Source organism: Balaenoptera physalus (genome assembly GCF_965194825.1).
Source record: "Balaenoptera physalus genome assembly, chromosome: 20".
NCBI classification, from domain to species: Eukaryota; Metazoa; Chordata; class Mammalia; order Artiodactyla; family Balaenopteridae; genus Balaenoptera; species Balaenoptera physalus.
In genome coordinates this window covers 47,427,246-47,449,313 of record NC_138901.1, presented here as the reverse complement: position 1 = coordinate 47,449,313, position 22,068 = coordinate 47,427,246, and the positions used below count along the sequence as shown (strand labels likewise).

The window sequence follows — 22,068 nt, the reverse complement described above, 5'->3', positions numbered from 1 at the left end:
TCTTTGTGTACACAAGTTCTTTGATTTTTAGGTACGAGATTAATACTACAATGCTCTGTAGAAAATAACCCGAAATCCAGATTTTATCATGAATTATCCCAGATATTCATTGTTTACTACATGCAAGGGACTCTGTTAGACCCAAGGGAGTGGCAGGGGCTACTAGGACATGAGACCTGCCCTCAAATAGATTTCAGAATAGTAAGAGTGGCAAAGTATACACAGGTAACTATTTTGCCCTCTTTTGTGATCTCTTTTGTACTTATGTTGTACCTTGTACTGTAAAGTATTCTGATCATTCAAAGGGACATCTGTTTGGAAAAATCAGGTAATAATTACGGCAAAAGTTTTATAATATATTTTTGACCTCAAAAATATGTGAGGTCACATGTTTTATAATTTTTTAACAAAAATAAGCCTGTGATCTATTTTAAATGTTTTTTCACTTGAAAAAAAAAAACTTTAATTTTTTTCTTTGATCACCTTATTTTACTGTTAGTGTTAGAGCATGGATTTTTTAGAGCAAAGACCTATTTAGGTGAACTTTATTTTAAATTCACTTCTTTCACTTTATTTTGGGGCTATGTCCAGGCCTGTCAGTTATTCAGTCACTTTGCTTCTGTAATGCAGACCTCCCTCCCAGGAAGCCGGGTGGATCAGCTAGGAGTTGTAAGGATTCCTACCCAGTAGTGCTGACAGCTGTGTGCAGAAAAGGTTAGTTTATCAAAACCATTTCTCCGAAGGGTAGACTTAGTCACACTTCCGCTGTGCTTACCAGGTTTAAAATGTCTCCCTCTTAGAAGAAACTTAGAGGCCTCTATTTTGAGACTACTTAAAATCTCCAAAACAGTTTTGATGTTTTAGGGAATTGCTTACCGTATCCCAGACCTTTATTTGGTATATTCTTGATTTGGTTTTTCTTCTTTTTTCTTTGTTATTGCCCTGTATTTAAGGGAGAAAAATAATTTTAAACTGAGCAATTGCTTGGTGTAATTTCTGCTAATTTTCCATTTCATTTTTTAGTGTAATTCTTGATTTACACTAAAATTCTTACTTCTAATAAAGGTGGTAAAAACACATCTATCTGTAAAATTGTAAGTTCTACGATTTATTTAGAGATTGTAATGTTTGGGGAATTTATAGTCAGAGTTCAGCAATTAAAACAAGAATCCTCCTGAAAACCAAGGAAAATAATAATTATCCAGTATCTAATCATATTTCACCCTTTAAAAATCTTACAGATATCACTCACTTTTGTTTTTTCTTCCATTCTGTGTCTGTGAAGCTTCTCTGCCTTGCTCTAAATCAGCAGTTTTCATGCAGCTGTTGCCTCATCAAGGTACTCTTTACTTTTGTCATCTTTGCACGAAATACTGCTTACCCTGCGCTCATCCTGGGCACATGGCATGAGACTTCATTCACCAATCCCTGTAAGCAGAGTCTGGTTCAGGCACCTAAAGAATTTGTAAGGCCATTACTGTAAGGTCTGGATGCTTACGGTGCCACAGGGCTGAGACTTGTCTCGATGAAAGAGCTGTTCATGCTCCCCCTGAGCGCTGAAGATGCCGTCCCAGCCCTGGACTAACACAGGCAGCTGAACAAGAAACTCCAGGGAGAGTTAATAGAGAAAGGAGGGTATGTGGTTTGGGGAAGGGTTTTTAGCTTAGGAAGTATTTATTTTCCCCAAATATAGATACAAAGCCAACCCCAGCATTTCCGTAGAAATTAAAGCTGGCTGTCCACTCTGTCACCCGTGTTAAAAAGAAAGGAATGTGGTCCTTAGTTAGCTCAAAGGACTAAGAAGAAAAAAATGTGATACACTTATGTCTAATTTATAAAAGATGCCTTTTCTTTCTTTTACCTTTCGGTAGTTAGTATACAGAAAGATTAGACCTGTATAGAAAAAGAGGTGTTAGCAATTGATGAAAGACCATTACAAGTATTTTTAAAATTCTTATAGTCACTCTTTTGTATATCTAGCTCAAAATATGAATTTTCTAAATATATATTTAACACGTTTCCATCAGTGTATTACTATAGCATAAGAACAAGCTATAGTTATCTTTTCTTCTAAGAAGACTTATATTTCTTGCTTATTTACATTAGCGTCAGTAATTTTACAAATCCTAGTATAAAATTCAAGTCCTATGCGTTTGTTCTAAAATTCCTTTCAGCACTTCACTTGGTCTTTTTTTTTTTTTTTTTTTTTTTTTCAGGTATTAGGAACATCTTAATTTATGCAGTAATTATCTGTGTGCAAAAAGTCTTCACCTAGCCTATCTGATTCTTCTAACAATCCTTTGAAATAGGCACGTCTACTGTTATTTTTTAATTGCCAGATTAAGAACTGAAACCAAATAAGAGTTCTGATCCAAACAGACTGGAACCTGGGTCTTCTGATGTGCCTCACTGTATGTGTAACAAATGAGCCTTCTGACAGCTTTGCCTTCTCATAGATGCAATAAGAGTTTTCTGACAGGTTTGCCATATGATATATGTGATAAACTAAGCAATGCAGATTCAGGGAACTTACTATCGCCTTCTGCAGGTGGTGGGAGGTTTGGATTATTATGTCTTTTATTTTTGTTGAAAAACTTCTCACAAATCACCTAACCCATTTTTCCTCAGCTTCTCAAGAGCTAAAAGGGATTCGATCCTTTTATTATTTCATGAAAATATTAGGTTCCAGTTTGAGAAATCATTTTGGTGTTTAAAAAAATAGGTGACTTTCTAAAAATTATTTGTCAGCCTGGAACTATATCCCTAGTTGTCAAAATAAACCCTGATACCTGCCTTCAAGGAACTCATGTTTGAGCAGAGGAGATAGACATATAATAGATATATAAGTTATTTATATATGTTATTTAACTATAGTATAATCTAATAATTTTTTTCCCACTTAGTTCACTGAATTTTGGCCAATAACACCTTTTATTTAGGATTTTATCTTTATCTGGAACCACCACAATTCACTGAAGCACAGTGCTTATTCATACACTGCTGTAGAGAATCTTCAGCTTCTTCTGCCCTGCATGTTGTTTGTAACTGGCTGCATGCTTAACTACAGCATATCTAAGGGAATTTAAACTATCAAGTCAGGACCACAGAGGTTTTTACCTTTATTTCACTTGGGTGGTGGCCTTTGGATTTCTGTCACCTCATGGATTTCTGCTTTTGTGCCCACTGAGAGTCAGAAGGGAAAGCCAGTGCGTAGGGGCATAAGAGAGACCAGGATGCAAAGCCTCCAAGCAGCCTTGATGAGCAGGAGTGCAGCACCAAGGTCTGCTCACCAACTTAAAATACAGTATGTACCAAAGCAGGAAGGATCTGTCTCCAATTGGGCAGTCAGGCTGATAATCTGAGAGTTTTTCCTATAGAATGTTGAGACCAAATCCTTCACTACATTCTAGAAAGGTTTCTAGATTTATTTTCAAAGGGTTAAAAAGAAGAATGCTGCCAAAATTCTCAAAAGTGAGAATTACGCTTAGAAACCAGGATACTGGTATCATTCTGTTTCATACTAACCTGGCTTTTTTCAAGGTGCTATTTTTTGGTATATATATAATGCTTTTTTAAATTGATTTTTTAAAAAACCTCCAAGATTTTTATGTCAGCTTCTCCTTAGATCCTTAAATAAAACACCTTTGCTGTGAAGTTGAACTTAGGAATCACAATCATGCCACATTTACCTGTGTGTGACTTGTAGGGTTGGGTCACTAAGTAGGAAGAAAACATATACACAAAAACAGGTAATGAATTGAGATGAAAATTGAGTAAAAGTGGGACATCAGCCTCTCACATAGCATTGAAGCTTTGGGTTATCAGTGACAATCCTAGGTCAGTGATACTTTAAGATTTTTAATTAAAAGGAACATATGCTCATTAGGGAAAAAATTTTAAAATTCAGCAAAATAGAAGAAAAAATCACCTGTAATCCCACCACTCTTAAGATAATCACTGTTTATTAACATTTTGGTGCATCTCCTTCCAATTTCTTTTCTTTATGTAGTTGAGGTCACAGTATGTGTAAAACTTTATTGCTTGCTCTTACCCTTAACATTTACTGGGGTGGCCAAAAAGTTCATTCGGGTTTTCCCATAAGACGTTATGGAAAAACCCGAACGAACCTTTTGGCCAGCCCAATAAAATTTTATTTAGAGGTCTGAAAGTCACTTGCTTAACAAAGCAGGAAATGGAATATTCTTAGTATGTCTTTGAAGAAAAACCTTCACCCTAGTGACTTACTCTGATTATAATTTATATAATTTTAATTCTTAAGAATTAAACTGAACAGGCCCTTGTCCTCAGATAGAAGCTTTGCTACCTTGCAGCGTGATGACTGCTCTCCCCCCCCACACCCCCAGAATGAGCCATAGTCCAGCAGTGGCAAGGCTGCACCAAAGGTGGTCACACAAGAAAGAGCCCCAGAGTGGAAGATTGCTGGCAGAGGGCCACTGGCCCTCCAGTGGTCATCAACACTGTGTCCCTCCTGATGACCATCCCCTGGTTGTTTCAAACCCTTATCTTTAAAGTTCTAGTTTTGCCCGAATCTTATTTCCTATTAAGGAAATAAACCTAGATAAGGAACTGTTGGACTTGAACTTGTAGGCCACATGCGAATTTGAGGAAATGGAAAGTCAAATACTCAGACAAGTTCATGATCACTTCAGATGGGAGAAGCTAAAAAAAACTTTGTCTTTTCCAATAAAAATATGGCGCCACCCCACTGGAGATCAGGGGTTGCATGCTTTTTGGCTCTGAATTGCAGCCATCACATTTAAAAATGGAAACATCAGTTCAACCAATGTTTGTTGAAAAAGTCGTCAACTAGATCTTATAGGAAAATAAAAATGAATGATGAACGATCTTTGCCCTTCTAGGTGCTTTTATTCTAGTAGAGAAAGTATGACATATACACAAGTTGTGATAATATAGGCAAAATATAAATGCCATATAAAAACAGGCAGAAAAAAGGGGAGGGAGAAAATAGTTCTGGCAAGAGACAGGAGAACGCATCATGAAAGAAACAGATGAGAAGAAATATGGGTTGCATTTTATCTTGTAGAGATTGGTAAGGCAATTGAAAGAGCTGCACAAACACACATTACAGAGTTCAAGGCGCATTCAAGGGACGATGAGCAGTCTCCTTTCAATTTTGTTATTTCTTTTTTAAATAGCTCTGGAGAAGATGCAAATAAATATGCAGAAGAGAAAAAAAATCATCCAGAATTCTGCGACCCAGAGAAAAGTTCTTTGAACATCACAGTGTATTTTCTTCCGTTTATCTTTCTACCCGTAGGATTAGATTGGAACAGATTCAAGAGTGGGTTCACTATGCTTGCCTCCTGGAGAGGTGTTGCTGACATTTTTAATGATGCACTCACACTCCCAGCCCAGTGCACTTTTTCATATGCCTGTGTTCCTCTGATAAGCTCAAGACAGCAAACCTCTATGGAGCCTGTGTAAACCAGACCGTGTGCCTGTAGATGCCTCATACTCTGAGTTGAATTCAAGGCTGAATCCAAACAAAGATGTGTGGCTCCTAGAAGGAGGTCATCACAGATCCATTCCCTGTTCAGGAACCAACAAGCAAATAGATGTGTGGGTCTATGTACATTTTCAGGAACATAAATACTTTTTGACTTGAAGTACTATTTTTTGTCCAAAAATAGAAATTTTTCCATTCTCAAATTTACTGTTTATTTTAAAATTCAGATGGTACAGATAAGAATAAAGTAGGGAATTCCCTGGCGGTCCAGTGGCTAGGACTCCACGCTTCCATTTGCAAGGGGCATGGCTTCGAGGAACTAAGGTCCTGCAAGCCGTGTGGCTCAGCCAAAAAAAAAAAAAAAAAGAATAAAGTAAAAATTACCTGAAATCACACCATCCAGAGATAACATTTTTTGGCAAATGTTTTCCCAGCCTTTTTGTTTGTTTATTTGTTTATTTTCCCCTGTATGTGGATTTTTTCCCCCTAATCCAAAATTATAGTCATTTTTCTGTATCAGTAAATATCAATCAGTACTTTACTTTTTTTTTTTTTTTTTTTTTTTTTTTTTTTTTTATTGGCTGCGTTGGGTCTTCGTTGCTGCACGCGGGCCCTCTCCATCTGTGGCAAACGGGCTACTCCTCGTTGCGGTGCGCGGGCCTCCCACTGCGGTGGCCTCTCCCGTTGCGGAGCACAGGCTCCAGGCGCACGGGCTTCAGCAGTCGTGGCTCACGGGGTCTAGAGCGCAGGCTCAGCAGCCGTGGCGCATGGGCTTATTTGCTCCGCAGCATGTGGGATCCTCCCGGACCAGGGCTCGAACCCGTGTCCCCTGCATTGGCAGGCAGATTCCCAACCACTGCACCACCAGAGAAGTCCCAGTACTTTACATTTTGATACAAATTGCTAAAATACTTTTTGCTTTCCTACCAATAGTTATGTCAAAGGTGGGTATAATCGGTCTAATTATTTTAGTAAATTTTATTGAAGTATGACAGAAAAGCACACAGATTATAAATTTACAGCCTAATGAACTTTTAAGAAGTAAACATACTTAAAAATCCAGTATCCAGATCAAGAAACAACATCGCCAGCACCCCAAGAAATCATCCTCATGCCCCCTTCCAGTCACTTCTTCCCCAGAGGTAACCACTATTCTGTCACCTGTCTAATTTGTAATCTTTACTAATCTGATGAGTAAAAAATACCTGTTTTTGCTTCTAGTTACTTTTATGAAGTTACTAATTAGATTATTTATAAAAATACATTGTAGGGCCCAGTTTGAGGAGGTTTAATCTCCTCCATGAGAGAAATAAATGGCATCTGTTAAAGGTGCAGAACAAAAAATGACTTGCCAGAGTTGAAAAGATCAAAGCAAAAATTCTACAGTATGACCTTTCTGATATATTATTTTCTCAGTAAATATTTGAGTTCCTTTGGGGTAGGCACTATGATTTAAAAAATAAAAAGCATCTACCTTTCTTTGAAATGACGAATTTCTGTACCTTCTGCAACTACAGAATATATTCTGTGTGTAAACACCAGTAAGGCTACGTGGCTAGAAGCTGACCTCTGCTGGAAGCTTCTGGTATGATTTGGAGGAAGGCGTTCTAGTCTTTGGTGGCTGCTAGCCTTTCATTCAGCTCAAGCCTGCCTGCCTCTAGCTTTTCCTTGCAACTTCTCTGTTTTGTTTTTTTTTCTTCCTTATGCTGTTTTTCTGCCACAATAGCAAATTTTGCTTAACAAAGTGTGAGGTTTTCTGTGTGACAAGATCTTTGTAAACACTCTAGCAGCTGACTATTAAAATGAAGGCAAAAACAATACACCAGGTTGTATCTCGTATACAAATCGTGAGATTCAATCCTGGAGCTTAACACCACAGGAGAGGGGGTAACTGGCTGCTCTGTTTCTCTCCAGGAATCGACAAGGAGAATGTTGAACTCTCCCCTACCACTGGGCACTGTAACAGTGGGCGAACTCGTCATGGATCCGCAAGCCAGGTGCAGAAGCAAAGAAGCGCTGGCAGTTTCAAACGTAATAGCATTAAGAAGATCGTGTGAAGCTTTCTTTCTTTCCTTTTTCAAACAGACTTAACTTATACGGGCTCTTCACTAGTGACCCCTCACCACCGTGCTGTGATGCTGCACTTCATGTTTTATAATGAGCCCATCCAGTCTGCCATGTTGCCAGATGATCAACTCTTGGAAGCGTTGCCTAAATTTAATGCTGCTTTTTTCTTTAACTTTTTTCTCTTCTACTCTTGGTTTGTCTGGTTTAAGCAAGTGTTCAGAACAACTGCAAAGAAAGTGGGAGGTCAGGACACTTGAACTGAGAACATCCCAGTTGTGAGAGAGGATGATTTCTTGAATACTGCTACTACTGGCCAGCTATGAAAGCCATTTGCACAGAGCTCTGCCTTCTATGTTTTCCCCTTCTTCAACATACAAGTAAAGTGTTAGTCTTATTTACACACTTTTCAAGATAGAAGTTTATGGGAGAAATAATATTATAACCCCAGTATGTTTAATCTGACTTTTAGCTGTGGACTTTTTTTTACCTTACAAAACTGAAGAACCATAGCGGTCAAGCCTCAGTGACTTCATACCATAAAGCCACAGGCGAGGTACTTTGGGGGGTGGGGGAGGAGGGATTTAGTATTTTGTAGTGGGTTCTTAAGAAATACTAACACTTGAGTATTAGCAATAATTACAGGAAAATAAGCGTAACCACATGTATCTTATTAACATTACTGAATTAAAGAGATGAGTTCTGAGGCCTTATCCAAACTCAGTCATCCAAACAAGTTATATTTTTCTCCAGTTGATTATCTTTTAATCTTTAAATATGCTAAAAGTCGTTTTTGTTTTTGTAAGCCAAAACTATACTAAGTATAGTAATTATACATTTTTCCCCTCCTCTTCTTCTTTCCTAAATAATTCCGAGCAGGGTAATCAGTGAACAAAGTGTTGCAAATTGTTCCTAGGAGGTAATTTCTGTAGATGGTTGCATTAGCTCCATACAAAATGGAATGGTACGTGACTATTAGAGTAGACGATGCTTTTATCTTGTTTAATAATTTTCCCAGAAACATAGAATGTGGTGTATATTATCAAAAATTGTTGATGAGATGTATTTTAAATGTCTTGTAATCTTTCCTCTCCCCTCCAAAAAAATCAGGAATCTCTTCAGCAAAAACATTTGGGTTCTATATGATAGAATTGCATTTAATCACTGTGAAAAGACTGGTCAACCTGCATTATTATGACAATAGGGGACCTTAAGAGTTGCTGCTATACTGAATGGTATGGATTATCATGGCATTGGAATTTCCATAGTAATGCAGATCCAATTTCTTTGTGGTACCTGCAGTGTGCAAAATAATTTGACTTCAGTGAATATATTAGTATCTGGATGTTCCAATTTAGGACTAAACAATATTTATTACAAGAAGATATTATCCCCCTATTCCTGGGTTCCCTTTATATGTTAAGGTGTAATGGCTTTGGGAGAGAAGAAGAAACCTAGGGGAGGGGGAGTTTCCTGAAGTGCTATTTCATGAGTGGATTTCAGTAAATTAAATTCCACAGCTAAATCAATGGTACATTTAAATGTTCTGATTTTAATAATATAACACACTTCACATTTATCCACACAGTAACAATGTAATATGTTAATGTAAATAAAATTGCTTTTGATATTCAGAAAATAACAAGAATTTAATTTTTTTAATTTGTTTACAGTCCTGGGAAAAGTAAAAACCGTTAGCCAAAATGATAAAAACCTTAGTGTTAATAGTTATTTTGACACTGAATTGTTGGGAAATATTGAAGACAGGTGCAATTAACTAAACTTTTGTTTTTAACTATTGTAGACGCTTCATTAGAATAGAATGTTTATAATAACAGAGCAACCGAGACGATAAGGAATTAAGACTAGAGCTGAGTTTAGAAACAGATCATTAACAGCCCGGTGCCAAGGATGCCAAGCTGCTGGTAAGGTCCACGTTCCCCCACACCCCAGAGCTTCTGGGGTGGGCATCACAACTTCCTGGCTCCTGGAATAAAAGGCAGATGCGAGCCTTTAATCATTTGGGTTCCATGTTTTTCCCTCTTTGTTGTTGGTTTGGTGCAATGACAGTGGGTAGTGTTATGCTATTTTGCTTCTCCTATCAAAATAGAGGAACTTCCAAAGGTTTACCATTAAAAATATTGATCTTTCCATAAACAAGTTTTCCAAGGTATGCTGTGTCTTAAATTTATTCGTTATTTTCCTCTAGTGTAATGAATGGATGAATTCACTTGAAGTACCTCATGAAGTTAATGATCTGCATTGCACAAATCAAAATTGAGCCTTCTTTGAATTGCAAAAATACTTCTTACCAGTACATCCTGGGAATTTGAAAACTTATTAAGGTTTAAGATTTACCTTGTTTGAAGAACTTCTGACTTTTGAGGAAAATCTAGCTTTCCAAGAAACTGAGATGCACATGAGATAAATCTCTCACCAATATGCTTCCTCTGAGAAATGAAACTGTTTTTTAGGCCTCATACTTATAACCTGCACAAGAAATTCTGAAGTTCATAGTAGGTTGCCCATTTTGCATAATTGGATGTAAGTTCTATAAAGTAATTTGTTTGGGGTTTGTGGATGTTTCCCCTGACTTTTTAAAAAGGAAAACATTAACTCACCATGTTTTTTGGCATGCATGATCTCCCTGTTTTATCACTGCCCTGTCCCAGGAGTGTGCCCTTGTTTGCCAGCACCGAGACCCAGTTCAGTAGCTTTGGGGGAAGTGGCAAGTGCTCTGTCCTGCCTCCACTCAGCCCCTGTCCGTTACTGGGTGCCGGCTCTGTGCAGGTCCTGGGCCAGGGCTGAGGACGCCACAGAGAACAGCCAGCTGCCACCCCTATGAACGGATGTCCTGGGGGAGACAGAATGTAAGCCGGCAACCCTCCCTGCTCAGTGGGTTTTAGGGGTTTTCAGTTTTGTTTTGGCTTTTCTGTTTTTTTGGTTTGGTTTTTACCTCCCACCCCCAACCCAGGCATAATGAGGCATGTCTTATTCAATGTTACGCAACGGACTTACACAAAAATTCACTCTTAGTGTCAGCCACACAGCTTTTTTTTAATGCAGTATATTCACCTGTAAATAGTTTGTGTAAAATTTGACAGAAAAGTATATTTACTACACTGTAAATACCTGTGATGATATATTGTATTATTTTGCTTTTTTGTAAAGCAGTTAGTTGCTGTACATGGATAACAAACAAAAATTTGATTATTCTCGTGTTAGTACTGTTAACTTCTTCCTGCGACTGCGTTACATCATTTAAAGAAAATGCTGTGTATTGTCAACTTACATTGTATATGATAACTTCCTCTCTTTTCCATTCAGGCCCAAACTTTGGCAGTTCCCTTGTCTACAACCTCGTTAATATTGTAAGCAGTTGTACGCCAGCAGGAGAAATACTGCCCAACAGACAAAATCTACCATTGTAGGGGAAAACTGTAGAAATCCATTTCAGATCATTGTTGTTCCCGTCCCATTTTCCTCCCTGTGTATGTACTCCTCCCCTTTTTTTTAAGTAAAATGTAAATTCAATCTGCTCTAAGATGTGGGGAGTTATTTAATTTCTTCACATGCATCAGTTCTGTTTTCTCACTTCCCCGCACTCCTCCCTGATCTTTTGAAACATTAAGGCCATTTCCTTTCTTTTAAGGATGTCTTGGGTTCTCCTCAAACCACCATCACCACCCCCGCTCCATGGGAAGGATCTTTCTATTTCCAGAACCTCTCTAAACGAAAGGTAAAATAATTTTGGTGAAATGTATAAGGGAGAAAAAAGTTTCCCTCGAGCCTCCTAGGGGTCTCTGGCTGAGTCTGAAAATTAAACTGATAAATTAATAGGAGAAAAGCATACACATTTATTTAATATAAATTTTACATGTCACAGGAGCCTTCAAAAGAGGTGAGAAGACCCCAAAAAAACAGTTAAGCCTGAGTATTTCTATCCTAGGTTTGATGAAGAGTGAGCATTTGTGTAAAAATCTGATAGGTCAAAGACTATGAGGTAAGTGCAGTGAAGTGCGGGAAACCTAGCAAGGCCTGTTCCAATTCTCGAAGTCCCTCTGTCTTGTCTTCAGAGATAAGGATGCTCCTTTCCTCCGGGGTTAGGGAGGGCGCCTCTCAAGTGAAGGTTTTACGACCTGTTTCAGGAGAGGATGGCAGGGGAAAGGTCAGAGAAACCTTCCTGCTTCTGCCATTTCCTCAAGCTCCTTCAGTGTGCCATATTTTGAGGTCACATGTCCTGAACCCCATCAAATACTTTTTTAGGGCCTGCCAAACTTAGGGGTGACTCCGTTCTCTGGGTTAAGGTGACTTTAGTTCTTTTAAAATGAGCAGTCAGAAATGCCAGGACACCCCGAGATCAACCAGAGGGCATATATTAGGAGCCCACAATTCTCTCCAGCTCTCAGCTCTCCCCAACAGAACCTTCCCGGGCACAGCATGTGTAAACACTGTCAGATGCTTTCCATGGCTCCACTGCTGCGAGTTTTACCATTTTCTTTACCCCATTATGTGGGCAGCTCCCAGATGGAGAAAGAATGCAGCCTAGACCCTGTGGGCAGGACAGAGCTGATGGCTACGAGGGCAAGAGCGTCTGGTATGTTAGACAAAGGGCTAAAAACCATGAAGCAGACACCTGCAGGTCTGAGGCAAGTGCTGGTCTGTTTACGGAAAAACTGAGAAAGCAGAGGAAACTCACCTGGAGAGCATGCCAGCGCTCTGGGCCAGACCTCCAAGGCAGAGTGTGCATACTCTCCAGGGGTGGGGTCCTGGGAGGGAGGGAAAGAAAGAGCCTGTGGGGGGTGGGGGCTGTTGGTGTGGCTGTAAAGCTTCAGGTGAGTTCTCTGGGCACCAGGCTTAAAGACCGCTGAAAATTCAAGTACAGTTGACCCTTGAACAGTGGAGTTTGAACTGCAAGGGTCCACTTACACACAGATGTTTTTCAGTAGTAAATACTACAGTGCTTCACGGTCCGTAGTTGAATTCAGAGATGAAGAGGGACAGCGGATGCAGAGGGGACCGACTATAAATGATACACCACCTTGTTCAAGGGTCAACTATACTGCAAATAGCTATCTTTTCCCTCCAGGCTAAAGCATCGTAATCAAAGTAGGGATGCCTTTGGATGATCACCTCTCCATCCCTGGACAGTAAGCTCCTTGAGAACATTGACAATATCATCCACTGTTTACAGGCCCGTGTGCCCATTTTTGCCTGCACAGTTTTGCTTTCTGGGACAGTCCAGGCTAGTCTGGCAATTTTGAACTGTCTGGCCAGAGAAGTTTATCCCCAAGGAGGTTTGGGTAGGGCGGAAACGTGCTGGAAGAATAGTAAAAACTTAACCTACAACAAAGAGGTAGCATCGCAGTGTTCCTTTTTCCAGAAAAAAGTAGCCCATCCCTCACCCCCATGCCCCAAGTGGTGGCCAGCATCTGTAACACTTGCCCTCACCCCCTCGTTCTCCCTTGATCTCTATCTGTGAAACTTAGCCTGCACGCTGCACGCCAGAACGCACAGCGGCATCCAAACTCTCTCAAGGGCAGTTGCCCTGAGTAACATGCCAGGCCTGTCTTCATTAGTCAGTCAGTCTTCTTACTGAAGTACGTTCCACTTAAGACCCTTTTAGCTGCCAATTTAAAAGAAGCCGTTTCACAATGTTGATTCTGTTTCTGTAAATATTAAGCCACACTACAGCAACGTAGTCCCCGTTTGTTTGAATCTCTCATACTTTGTTCTTTTAAAAGTACTGGCTAATCGTAAGTGGATATTTCATAATGTTAATGTGGAATTGTAATTTTAGTAGATTTGGCTTTTTTTTAAAGTACCTTCTAAAAATCCGTTTATATCTTGTAATATGTACATATGTACATACACCACATATATGTATATATGCATATTTAAAATTTCCAAAGACGCATCATACATTTAAATTGGGCCAAATTTTTCTAGGTCCTTTACCATTTGTATATGCTGTGAGTCAAGCCAGTCATGATAAAGAGAATCCTGTGGGGTTACAGAGTTCAGACATCCCCCATGGGGGCCACTTCCTCCATACAAAATAGGAAAGTCACATCGGAATCTTAATAGGGCCCCTTCCTGGTCAGAGGTTCAGAGAGCATTCCCCAACTTAATAAACAAAGAAAATGTCAACAGAGGTAACCTCAGCTGATTAATTCATTTGTTCAAAGAAACATTTTCAGTTACTATAATTGTGCCAAGCCCTTTGCCAGGCATTGCAGATGCCAAAAAAGAAGAAGAAAGCTTGATCTCTGCCCTATGCGAGATCACAGTTTAGTCGGGGAAACAGCCACGTAACCAGTGAGCACAGTGTCCAAGGTGTGGACCAGTGACAGGGTCGATGACTGAGGAGTTGGGTCCTGAAGAACGACCAAGAAGTGTGTCCAGGTGGATATGTCCACTGAGCAGCTGAAAACAGGATTATGGAGTCTTGAATGTACAGGGGGTACGTGAGGCTGGGGACGACCTGGCCCAGAGAGCACATGTCGCATCCAGGCAGAAATGCATCCGGGCAGAAAGCAGCGCACCGGAGACGAGACTGGCTCGTTCTGTTCTTATTTTCCTCCTTTCGTCCCACTTTGGGAAATGCGCCCTGATTTTGTACATTTAAAAACTCCATGAAGGCATGCCTTAGCCCCAGAGAGCAAAAATAAGGGTACTCTCTATCTTTGAGTCTGGCCCAAAGTCAGAAGAGGATGAGAAATATATGGCATGGGATCCTCCCTCACCAACTTGATAATCTGCGGGTGGAAGGCAGAAAGGAATTAGGTCGTGTATGCCTTAAGCAAAAACAGTACCACCACTCGCCATATACTCATGTCTAGGATTCTACAAGAGGCCAAAACAATTTTTTCTCCTTAAAATACTGAGTCTTTTTAAGTTTACAGCATTCATTCATTCATCCATCAGACATTTATTGGGCCCCTTGTTTTCAGTGAACTCCAGCATCAGCACCTCTTGGAAATGCTCTCTGTTCTCCCATGGGCTGCACTGAGAGCCTTTCTCTTGGTCCTGTAACAGCTTCTCGTTACAATGTTGTGATCATCAACTGTTCCTGTCTCCCTGGGTAGACTCTAGGCCTCCAAATACAGGGACTATGCCTTGTTCAAGGAGCTGGATAGATGGTTGTTGAATAACACCTAAGGCTCTATGCTATCAGGAAACTATACAAATAGAATAGAAAAAAAGACCCCATTCACAATATCAAAAATCCCTACCGAAACGGAGATGGCCTATGTAATAAAGATCTGTTGAAAACGAATCCAGACTTTGAGATTGCACACATTAGGAAAGTTTCGAAAATGTATTTTGTCAATGTATGCATATAGAAAACAAAAAATTCCAGGAACAGTCTTTTTATAATAGGGCATGTCAACCCCAAAAAGAGTAGGGCAAGAGGGACTCACCGGAGGAAAAATAGTTCTTTAAGAGGACTTAGTTTTGCTTTATGGAAGGTCACTGTGTCGTCCTTACTTTCCTCCCGTTGGTGCTGATTCAGTCCGCACAGCGTCACTCAGCAAACAGGCATGTGAGGGCCGCGGGCTGTAAGGAGAGGAGTAAATGAAGAGACAGCCCACAGAGCTGGATGGGAAGAAGCAGAGTGCCAATTGCTCCCAAACTAATCACTGAGTCCACACAATTCCAATCAAGACCCCTACAAGAAGAGAGTGTGTATCCAAACAAAATGATCCTAGGTTTTACCTTAATAAGACAAGAAAGCATGGCTAAGGGAAAAAAAAAAAAATTAAGAGCATACATAGAAACTTTCCTTACTAGATAATAAAACATAGACATTTTTAAATATTTAAAACTGTGATGATGGTAATTAGGTAAATAGAATGGAAAAGACAAAAAGTTCCGGATTATGTTACGGTGTTAAAAAAAAAAAGCACCAGTAGCCCCCAAATTTCATTGGCTTAAAAGCCACAAAAGCTTTCTCACCCTGCTACATGTCCATCACTGGTTGGCAGGGGGACTCTGCTCACTGCAGTTTCTCGGGCCCCACAGACTGATCAGCCACCGTAGCAAATGACAGAGGGAAGGAGAGCTGAGACAGCACCGCCCAGTTGCCCCTGGAGTGATGGAGACGTTCCATAGCTGAACCGTCCCGTACATGGCCACAGCCACACAGGGCTGTCAAACCCTTGAAATGTGGGTACTGAGACTGAGGAGCTGACTTTTAAATTAGAGGTAAATAGTTACAGGTGGCTAGTGGCTACCAGATTGAACAGCCCAGAATCTGGAGGGTCTCATATCAGCAGTTAAAGGCCGGAGACCAGATGTGCAGTCACTTGTGCTCACAGTCACCGCCAGAACTTGTCACACGGCTCCACAAAATCACAAGGATCAGAAAGAGCTATCCTCTTCCAGAAGGAGGAGAGCTGGAAATGTTGGCCAAGAACATTTACTCCCCCAATAGGGAAGGACTTCGTACGCCTAAAAGCAGTGGAAGAAATCCTAAAGATTACGCTTGACTACCTAATCCATAAAATATCCCCATGTCCAAAAAAAAAAAAAATCACACCCAAATTTAAAGGCCAAAAAAACAGGGAAATTGTTCTAATTATAGGGTTCATAAGAATCGATTTTAAGAAAAGACCCAAGTAGAAAAAAAATGGGCAAAGGACATGAACGGCTAATCCACAGAAATAAAATACTGTACCACTTGCTAATTACTATATGATGGAAAAGGTCATCACGCTCAGTAGTAAACAAAAAAAATGCAAACTTGAAACAGTGAAATACCATCTTCATCTGTAAAATTAGCAAAGATGTATTTAGTACTCGGTGCTGGTCCAGAGTGTGGTGGGATGGACTCGCTCCTGCACTTGACCTCATCCTTCTGTATCATTAGCCTTAAACATGTCCACACCATTTGCCCCAATAATATTATGTGCAGGGATCTAGTCTAGAGAAGTAAGTGATCAGAGAGCTAAGACTTTCATCAAAGCATTATTTATAATATCAAAACACCTGGAGACAACCAAAACATCTGGAGACAACACCTGGATGATTTTTTGGCTAAATATCTATATTCATCCAGCACCTTCTGGAAGCTAACAGGGCTTCCTTATGCACCCTTTAAAAATGGGTTTAAAGAATAATATTTAAATTTGGGAGGAAACTTCCAATAGAATCAAGGGATTAAGAACTGTATATGAGGGTAGATCCCCAATCATGTAAAATGTCTATGTATTTTACACATAGGAAACTATAGTTATACATAGGAAAAAGATGAATATGTATGGTTAATTTTTGTTTATTTGTATTTTATTACCTTTTTACATTGAGCATTATTTAAAAACAAAGGTTGTTTTTAAGAGGCGAAGATAATGCTGACTTTCAGTTCTAACAAGGTATTCGTAATAATGGAACTTATTCAGGCATTAAATTAACAACTACCATCCCCTCGATGCTTTTTACCTTAGTCTTTTCCCTTTTATCCAAAGGTAGCTTTTAATAACTAATTCAGATTCCAGGGAGCTGGGTTTGTTTTCTTTCTCCAGGGGCATATTTTTGTACCTGGTTTAGAGCAGTTCTGGGGACACACCTGCTGACTCCATGGACCCCAAGAGAGCACACTGGCCACCACCAGCCCTTCACTATGACTTTATGACTTCTGCTCACAGCTTACAATCTTTCACGGTTAACAAGGCTGGCTGGAAATGGTCCTGGACCTCACGAAGCTCTCGGTCTATTAAGGGGCCTATAAATTTGCGTAGTTGTGTGCGCTGCATCGGGAAGGTTGTGCACACTGACTACAGTCCGGTCATTTTCCTCAGCTCTTAGGGCTTCCAGGCACTGGCTCCCTGTCCCCATTCTCCTCCCACTGCTCTGACAGCACTTCCTCCACCTGCCTCTTCACCCTCAGCTCTCTACCCTGCAAGTGTTTTCCTGAACTTTCTCATCTTTTAACACTATGTGAAGTGATTCTAATTCATCGTCACCACTTCACCTCCTTCCTCCCCTCCAGACCTGGATAGCCAACCACCTAATGGCAGCTCTTCACCTCTGCACAGGATTTCCAGTGCACTTCCTCCTGGGCCCCTGCCTTGGCCAGTGGCACCACCATCCCCAACAATGCACCTGAGCTAGAACACTGGGAATTATCCTTAATTCCTCCCCACTCACCACCCATCCCCACCACCACACTGGATGGTCACCAAATTATACTGATTGTGCCTTCTGAAATTCCTTCACCATCCCCATTACCTCCCTGCCCATTCAGGGGCCCAGCTCGCTGGCCTGTTTACAAGGGTCCCTAGCATGACCCACTGTCCCCGGTGTACCACATTCTAACCCATCATAGGTGCAGCCAGGACATACTTCAAAGGCTTCCTTCTCACCACCAACACACAAAGTCCAAAGTCCTCACCAGGATACGCAAGGCCATCATTTGACCCCTACCTGTCTTTTCAAGCCCATCTCCTGTTCCAACCCACTCTAGCTCCAGCCATTCCAAGCTCCTCAGCTGGGAGAGCAAGCACCGAGATGACGGACCGTTACACACGTAACCTAAATATCACCGGTCCCCTCCTTCCTCTGCTCTTGCTTTCAACCCTAACTCACCCTGAAACATGGCCTGGCATCTCCTACCCACTGAAGAATCCACTTGCACAAAACTTTACTGAAGGCTTTACAGGGAGGTACAGAGGGGGTTTTCAACCCACAGTCAGCACCTTACAAATCCTCCTAGAGACATGGCACCTTCAGGGCCCATCACTGCCTGGTGGGAGGGATTTCTTCTTTATTGGCCTCTGCGCATGCGCGGTGGCTTTTCTCATTGGTGATTCAGATTTGTTCCAGCTTCTCCCCTCAACACGAATCCTGAGAATGGGATGTTTTGCTTCCTTGGATCTCGCGATGCTCTTGTGTGGGGGGCCTATGCAGACATCATTTCTTTCCGGGGGAGCCTACCTTGTCTTCCAAGAGACACTCCCCCTTCCCCCCGCCCCGAAATATCATCTCCAGCAAGACCTTCGTCTTGGGCCATTCTCCCTGCTCCCTCGGCAGCTTACATCTGTCCTGGGGGGTTGAGCACTGTGGGTTGTTGGCTGGCTGCTTATTAATCTCACCCCAGGTCCCTAGACTCCTGGGGGAGTCTGTGTGACAACTTATGTCCCTGGTGCCTTGCCCTGGGCCTGGCTCATAGGGAGTCTTCAAATCCAGGTGGCATTAGTTAATAACTCCTGTCTAAACATTATGTGCCAGAAAAAAAAAAAAAAAATCTCACCATTTACATCCAGGATGGCGCTCGGAAGAGGCCTAGAATTTCCTTGGGAATTCCCCAGAACCCACAAGAAAATGAGCTCGGTGAAGGGAGAGAAGTTTTCCATCTTGTTCACTGATGTATCCCCAGAGCCTAGAACAGGGCTTGGCACGTAGTAGACGCTCAATACCTATTTGTCAAGAGAATGAGTCTAGGAAAGAAATGCTGCTTCTAAGGAGTGATCTTAAATTTTAAAACCTCCCTTGAACAGCAGGGGGCGCGGGAGAACCGGGCCTGTCCCCGGGGAGGAGGCTCGACGGAGTCTCGGAGCCCTCCCTCGCTGCTGCTTTGCTTCCTTGGGCTGGCGCCCTGCTGGAGACCCCTCTAAACACTGCACCTCAGTTTGTTTCTGAGAATCCTGTGGAGGGTTCACCCCAAGGTCACCAAGCCGTGCACCCGTGCGTTGTCCTTGTTGGAGAGGTTCCCAGGAGGAAGACCTTGGCCTCTGCACGGCTAAATCTCAGCGATCCTGGCTTGTTCGGCCCAGCCGGCACCGCAGCCCCCAGCCCCTGCTCCCTCCCAGATGTGTATTCAGCAGGACTGGACGCCCCGGATTTCTGTTTTCTTTCGTTTTTAAGCTTTTCAGGTGGGGATGGCAGAATAGGTAGCTGGGGCTTTAGTCCAGCGATTCTACTCCAGGACCTTCTGTTCCAAAGCTTCTGTGCAGAAAGGAGCATTGATGGGGGTCAGGAGGCCACTTAGGCCGTGGTCCTAATTCTGCCACCAAAAAGCTTTGTGATCTTGGAGGAGTGGGGGTTGGGAGGAAGGTATCTCCCATCCTGACAGTCTTTGGCTCTCTGAATGTCAGGCCTTCCGTGGAAACCAGGATCCCTCCTCCTGTATCAGGGTAAGGCCGGTTACCTTTCAGTAAAAAATGGCCCCTACCCCACCCCAATCTTCCCACTCTCCCCTTTATTCCATGCAGTCTGTAACTGAGGACTCCCGCGTTTCTTTCCGGCAGAAGGGGCAGCAGAGAAGGCGGGGAGCAGGGAACGTGCTGATCGGAGAGGACTTCCGGTAGGTGAGACGCGGGCAGGAGGTCGCTTCCTAAACCTCGAGACGCTCCGGCCACAAGTCACTTCTAGGAGCCATTTCTGAGGCTGATGAAAGGATGTGGAGCCTAGTTGGGTAGAATAAGTACGGTTTTGTCATTCTTCTTAGAATCCTGGAAGGAACGTTAGCAATCAGATGGACCTACTCCCTTCTGAGGGTCAGAGAAACTTGTGGGTGGGCACCCAGGGTGAGTAAAACCCCAGCCCGGGCACCCCTCCCGACAAGGAAGGACAGGGTCTTGAGACACCCTGCTCACCCCAGACTCACCCCAGTCCTGCCAGGGTCCTCGGCCCCCCAGGCAGTGCCGCTGCTTCTGCCTCTGTGGACTCTGCATGCTGGAGGACGGGTGAAAAAGGACCAGGCGTTCCCACCCTCCTCCTCTCCGCCAGAGCGATATTTATTCATGGTTAAAAAAACCCCAGCAGGTTGTGAGCAGCAAGAAACTGTGAATCCTGTCCCATTTCCACACAACATGGACGCTGAATTCAAGGCCTGGAGGTGAAAATCAGAAATGCTTCCCCCGTTCAGACTGGTTCTCAACCTCTCCATGCCAACACGCATCATAATCACCATGGGCCAGGTACATGCCAGGCACTGTGCCAGCCACGTTACATTCATTTTCTCATGTGAAACCTGCAGGACTTCTGTAGGTAGGAGCTACTATCCTCACTTTACAGATGGGGACACTGAGGTTCAGAGACGTTAACTCGTCCAGAGTCAAAGGGCTAAATGAGTAGCAGACCTTGGTGCCTGGCTCAGCTGTTTTGGATTCCAAAGCCTGGCTCTTAATCTGTAATAACCTCCCCATGATATTTATACCATATATATTGGTTTCCTGTGGCTGCTATAACAAAGTACCACCAACTTGGAGGCTTAAAACAACAGAAATTCATTGTGTCACAGTTCTGGAGGCCAGAAGCCCAAGATCAAGGTGTGGGCAGGGCCATGCTCCCTCCAGAGGCTCTAGGAATGATACACATCCTCACCTCTTGCAGCTTCTGGTGGCCGCTGGCATTCTTGGCTTACGGCCAAATCCCTCCGATCTCTGCACCCTGTGGCCACATCGCCTTCTCTTCTGTCTGTGTTAAATCTGCCTCTGCCTCCCTCTTATGAGGATACTGTGATTGCACTTAGAACCCATCTGGCTACCCCAGGAGACTCTCCCCATCTCCAGAGCCTTAACTTCATCACACCTGCAAAGAATCTTTTTCCAGTAAGGTAATTTTACAGCTCCCAGGGATTAGCATGTGGGTATCTTTTGAGAGGCCATGTTTCAGTTTACCACACCATATGTGTGCCCATTCCTTCCCTAATTTATTCCTTCATAGACCTTAATTGTGTGTATTGGTCATTGTGCTAAGAGCCTAGAGCTAGAAAATCAAAAGAGAAATGACACAGTCCCTGCCCTCACGGACCTCATGGTCACTGTGTGAACTTTCAAACCTACTTCCCAGATGTTCTTGTGATAAATAACAGGAGTGAGAGACATCAGGACACAATAGCTGGCACTTACTACCTGCCAACACTCTTCTGACATTTACACATATTAAATCACTTGACCTTCATGGCCTTATCCCCAGCTGTAGGGTGGCTCCACAGTCTATACTTGTCACCTCCCTGCACAGAATGCTACAGGAGCACAGGGGAGAGGCAGTCAAGGTGAGCGAGGGTGTGGTCAGGGAAGGCTTCCTGCAGGAGGTACCACTTCCATGCAATCTGGAAGGATGGGAGTTGGCCAGAGAAAGTGGGATGGGGAGAGGGTAGGAGTGAGGAGGTGCCCCAGGAAGAGGGAGGCAGGAGGGAGCTGAGATGCTCCTAGATATGGGTGAGGAGAGACATGGGTCAGGGAGGGCTCCTGTCTTTTGGGAGAAGAACCACTAATCTGGTGTGGGCTTCGAGCTTGGTTCACCTGGGATTTGTTCATGCTCAGGTCTGAGGCCCCCACCTCTGCCAGCTGAGGTCTTTCAGCTTCCCTGGTCTCTTCTTTTGGGGGATTTGATGCAGGGAGAGCTCTGAGAGCCATTTCTACAGCTCCCCAAAGGGGATAACTCAGCCCTGCCCATCTCCCTTCTGTCCTGAGCCTCTTGGGTGGGAGAATCAGAGAAGCCACGTGGCAGCCCCTGAGCAGGATATATTCACAGTTGAGCAGGAAGACCACAGAGGGGGAAACTGAGGT

The 22,068-nt window shown here is 42.6% G+C and overlaps 2 protein-coding genes across 10 annotated transcripts in view; one reads left to right on the top strand and one right to left on the bottom strand.

Moving 5' to 3' along the window:
• NF1 (neurofibromin 1) overlaps positions 1-11,086 on the top strand; it is a 254,686-nt gene extending 243,600 nt beyond the window's left edge. For 5 of the 9 annotated variants that reach the window (XM_082442253.1, XM_082442255.1, XM_082442249.1 and 2 more), the window contains 2 exons: positions 631-714; positions 7,403-11,086. In XM_082442253.1, coding sequence (XP_082298379.1) covers positions 631-714; positions 7,403-7,545 — 227 coding nt within the window. In that variant the 3' untranslated portion in view covers positions 7,546-11,086. The remainder of the gene's footprint in view (positions 1-630; positions 715-7,402) is intronic. The other 4 variants (XM_082442256.1, XM_082442254.1, XM_082442251.1 and 1 more) reach the window with 1 other exon arrangement.
• The window catches only part of EVI2B (ecotropic viral integration site 2B), a 449,729-nt gene that overhangs the window by 83,427 nt on the left and 344,234 nt on the right, over positions 1-22,068 (bottom strand). The gene's annotated exons all lie outside the window — the stretch shown is intronic.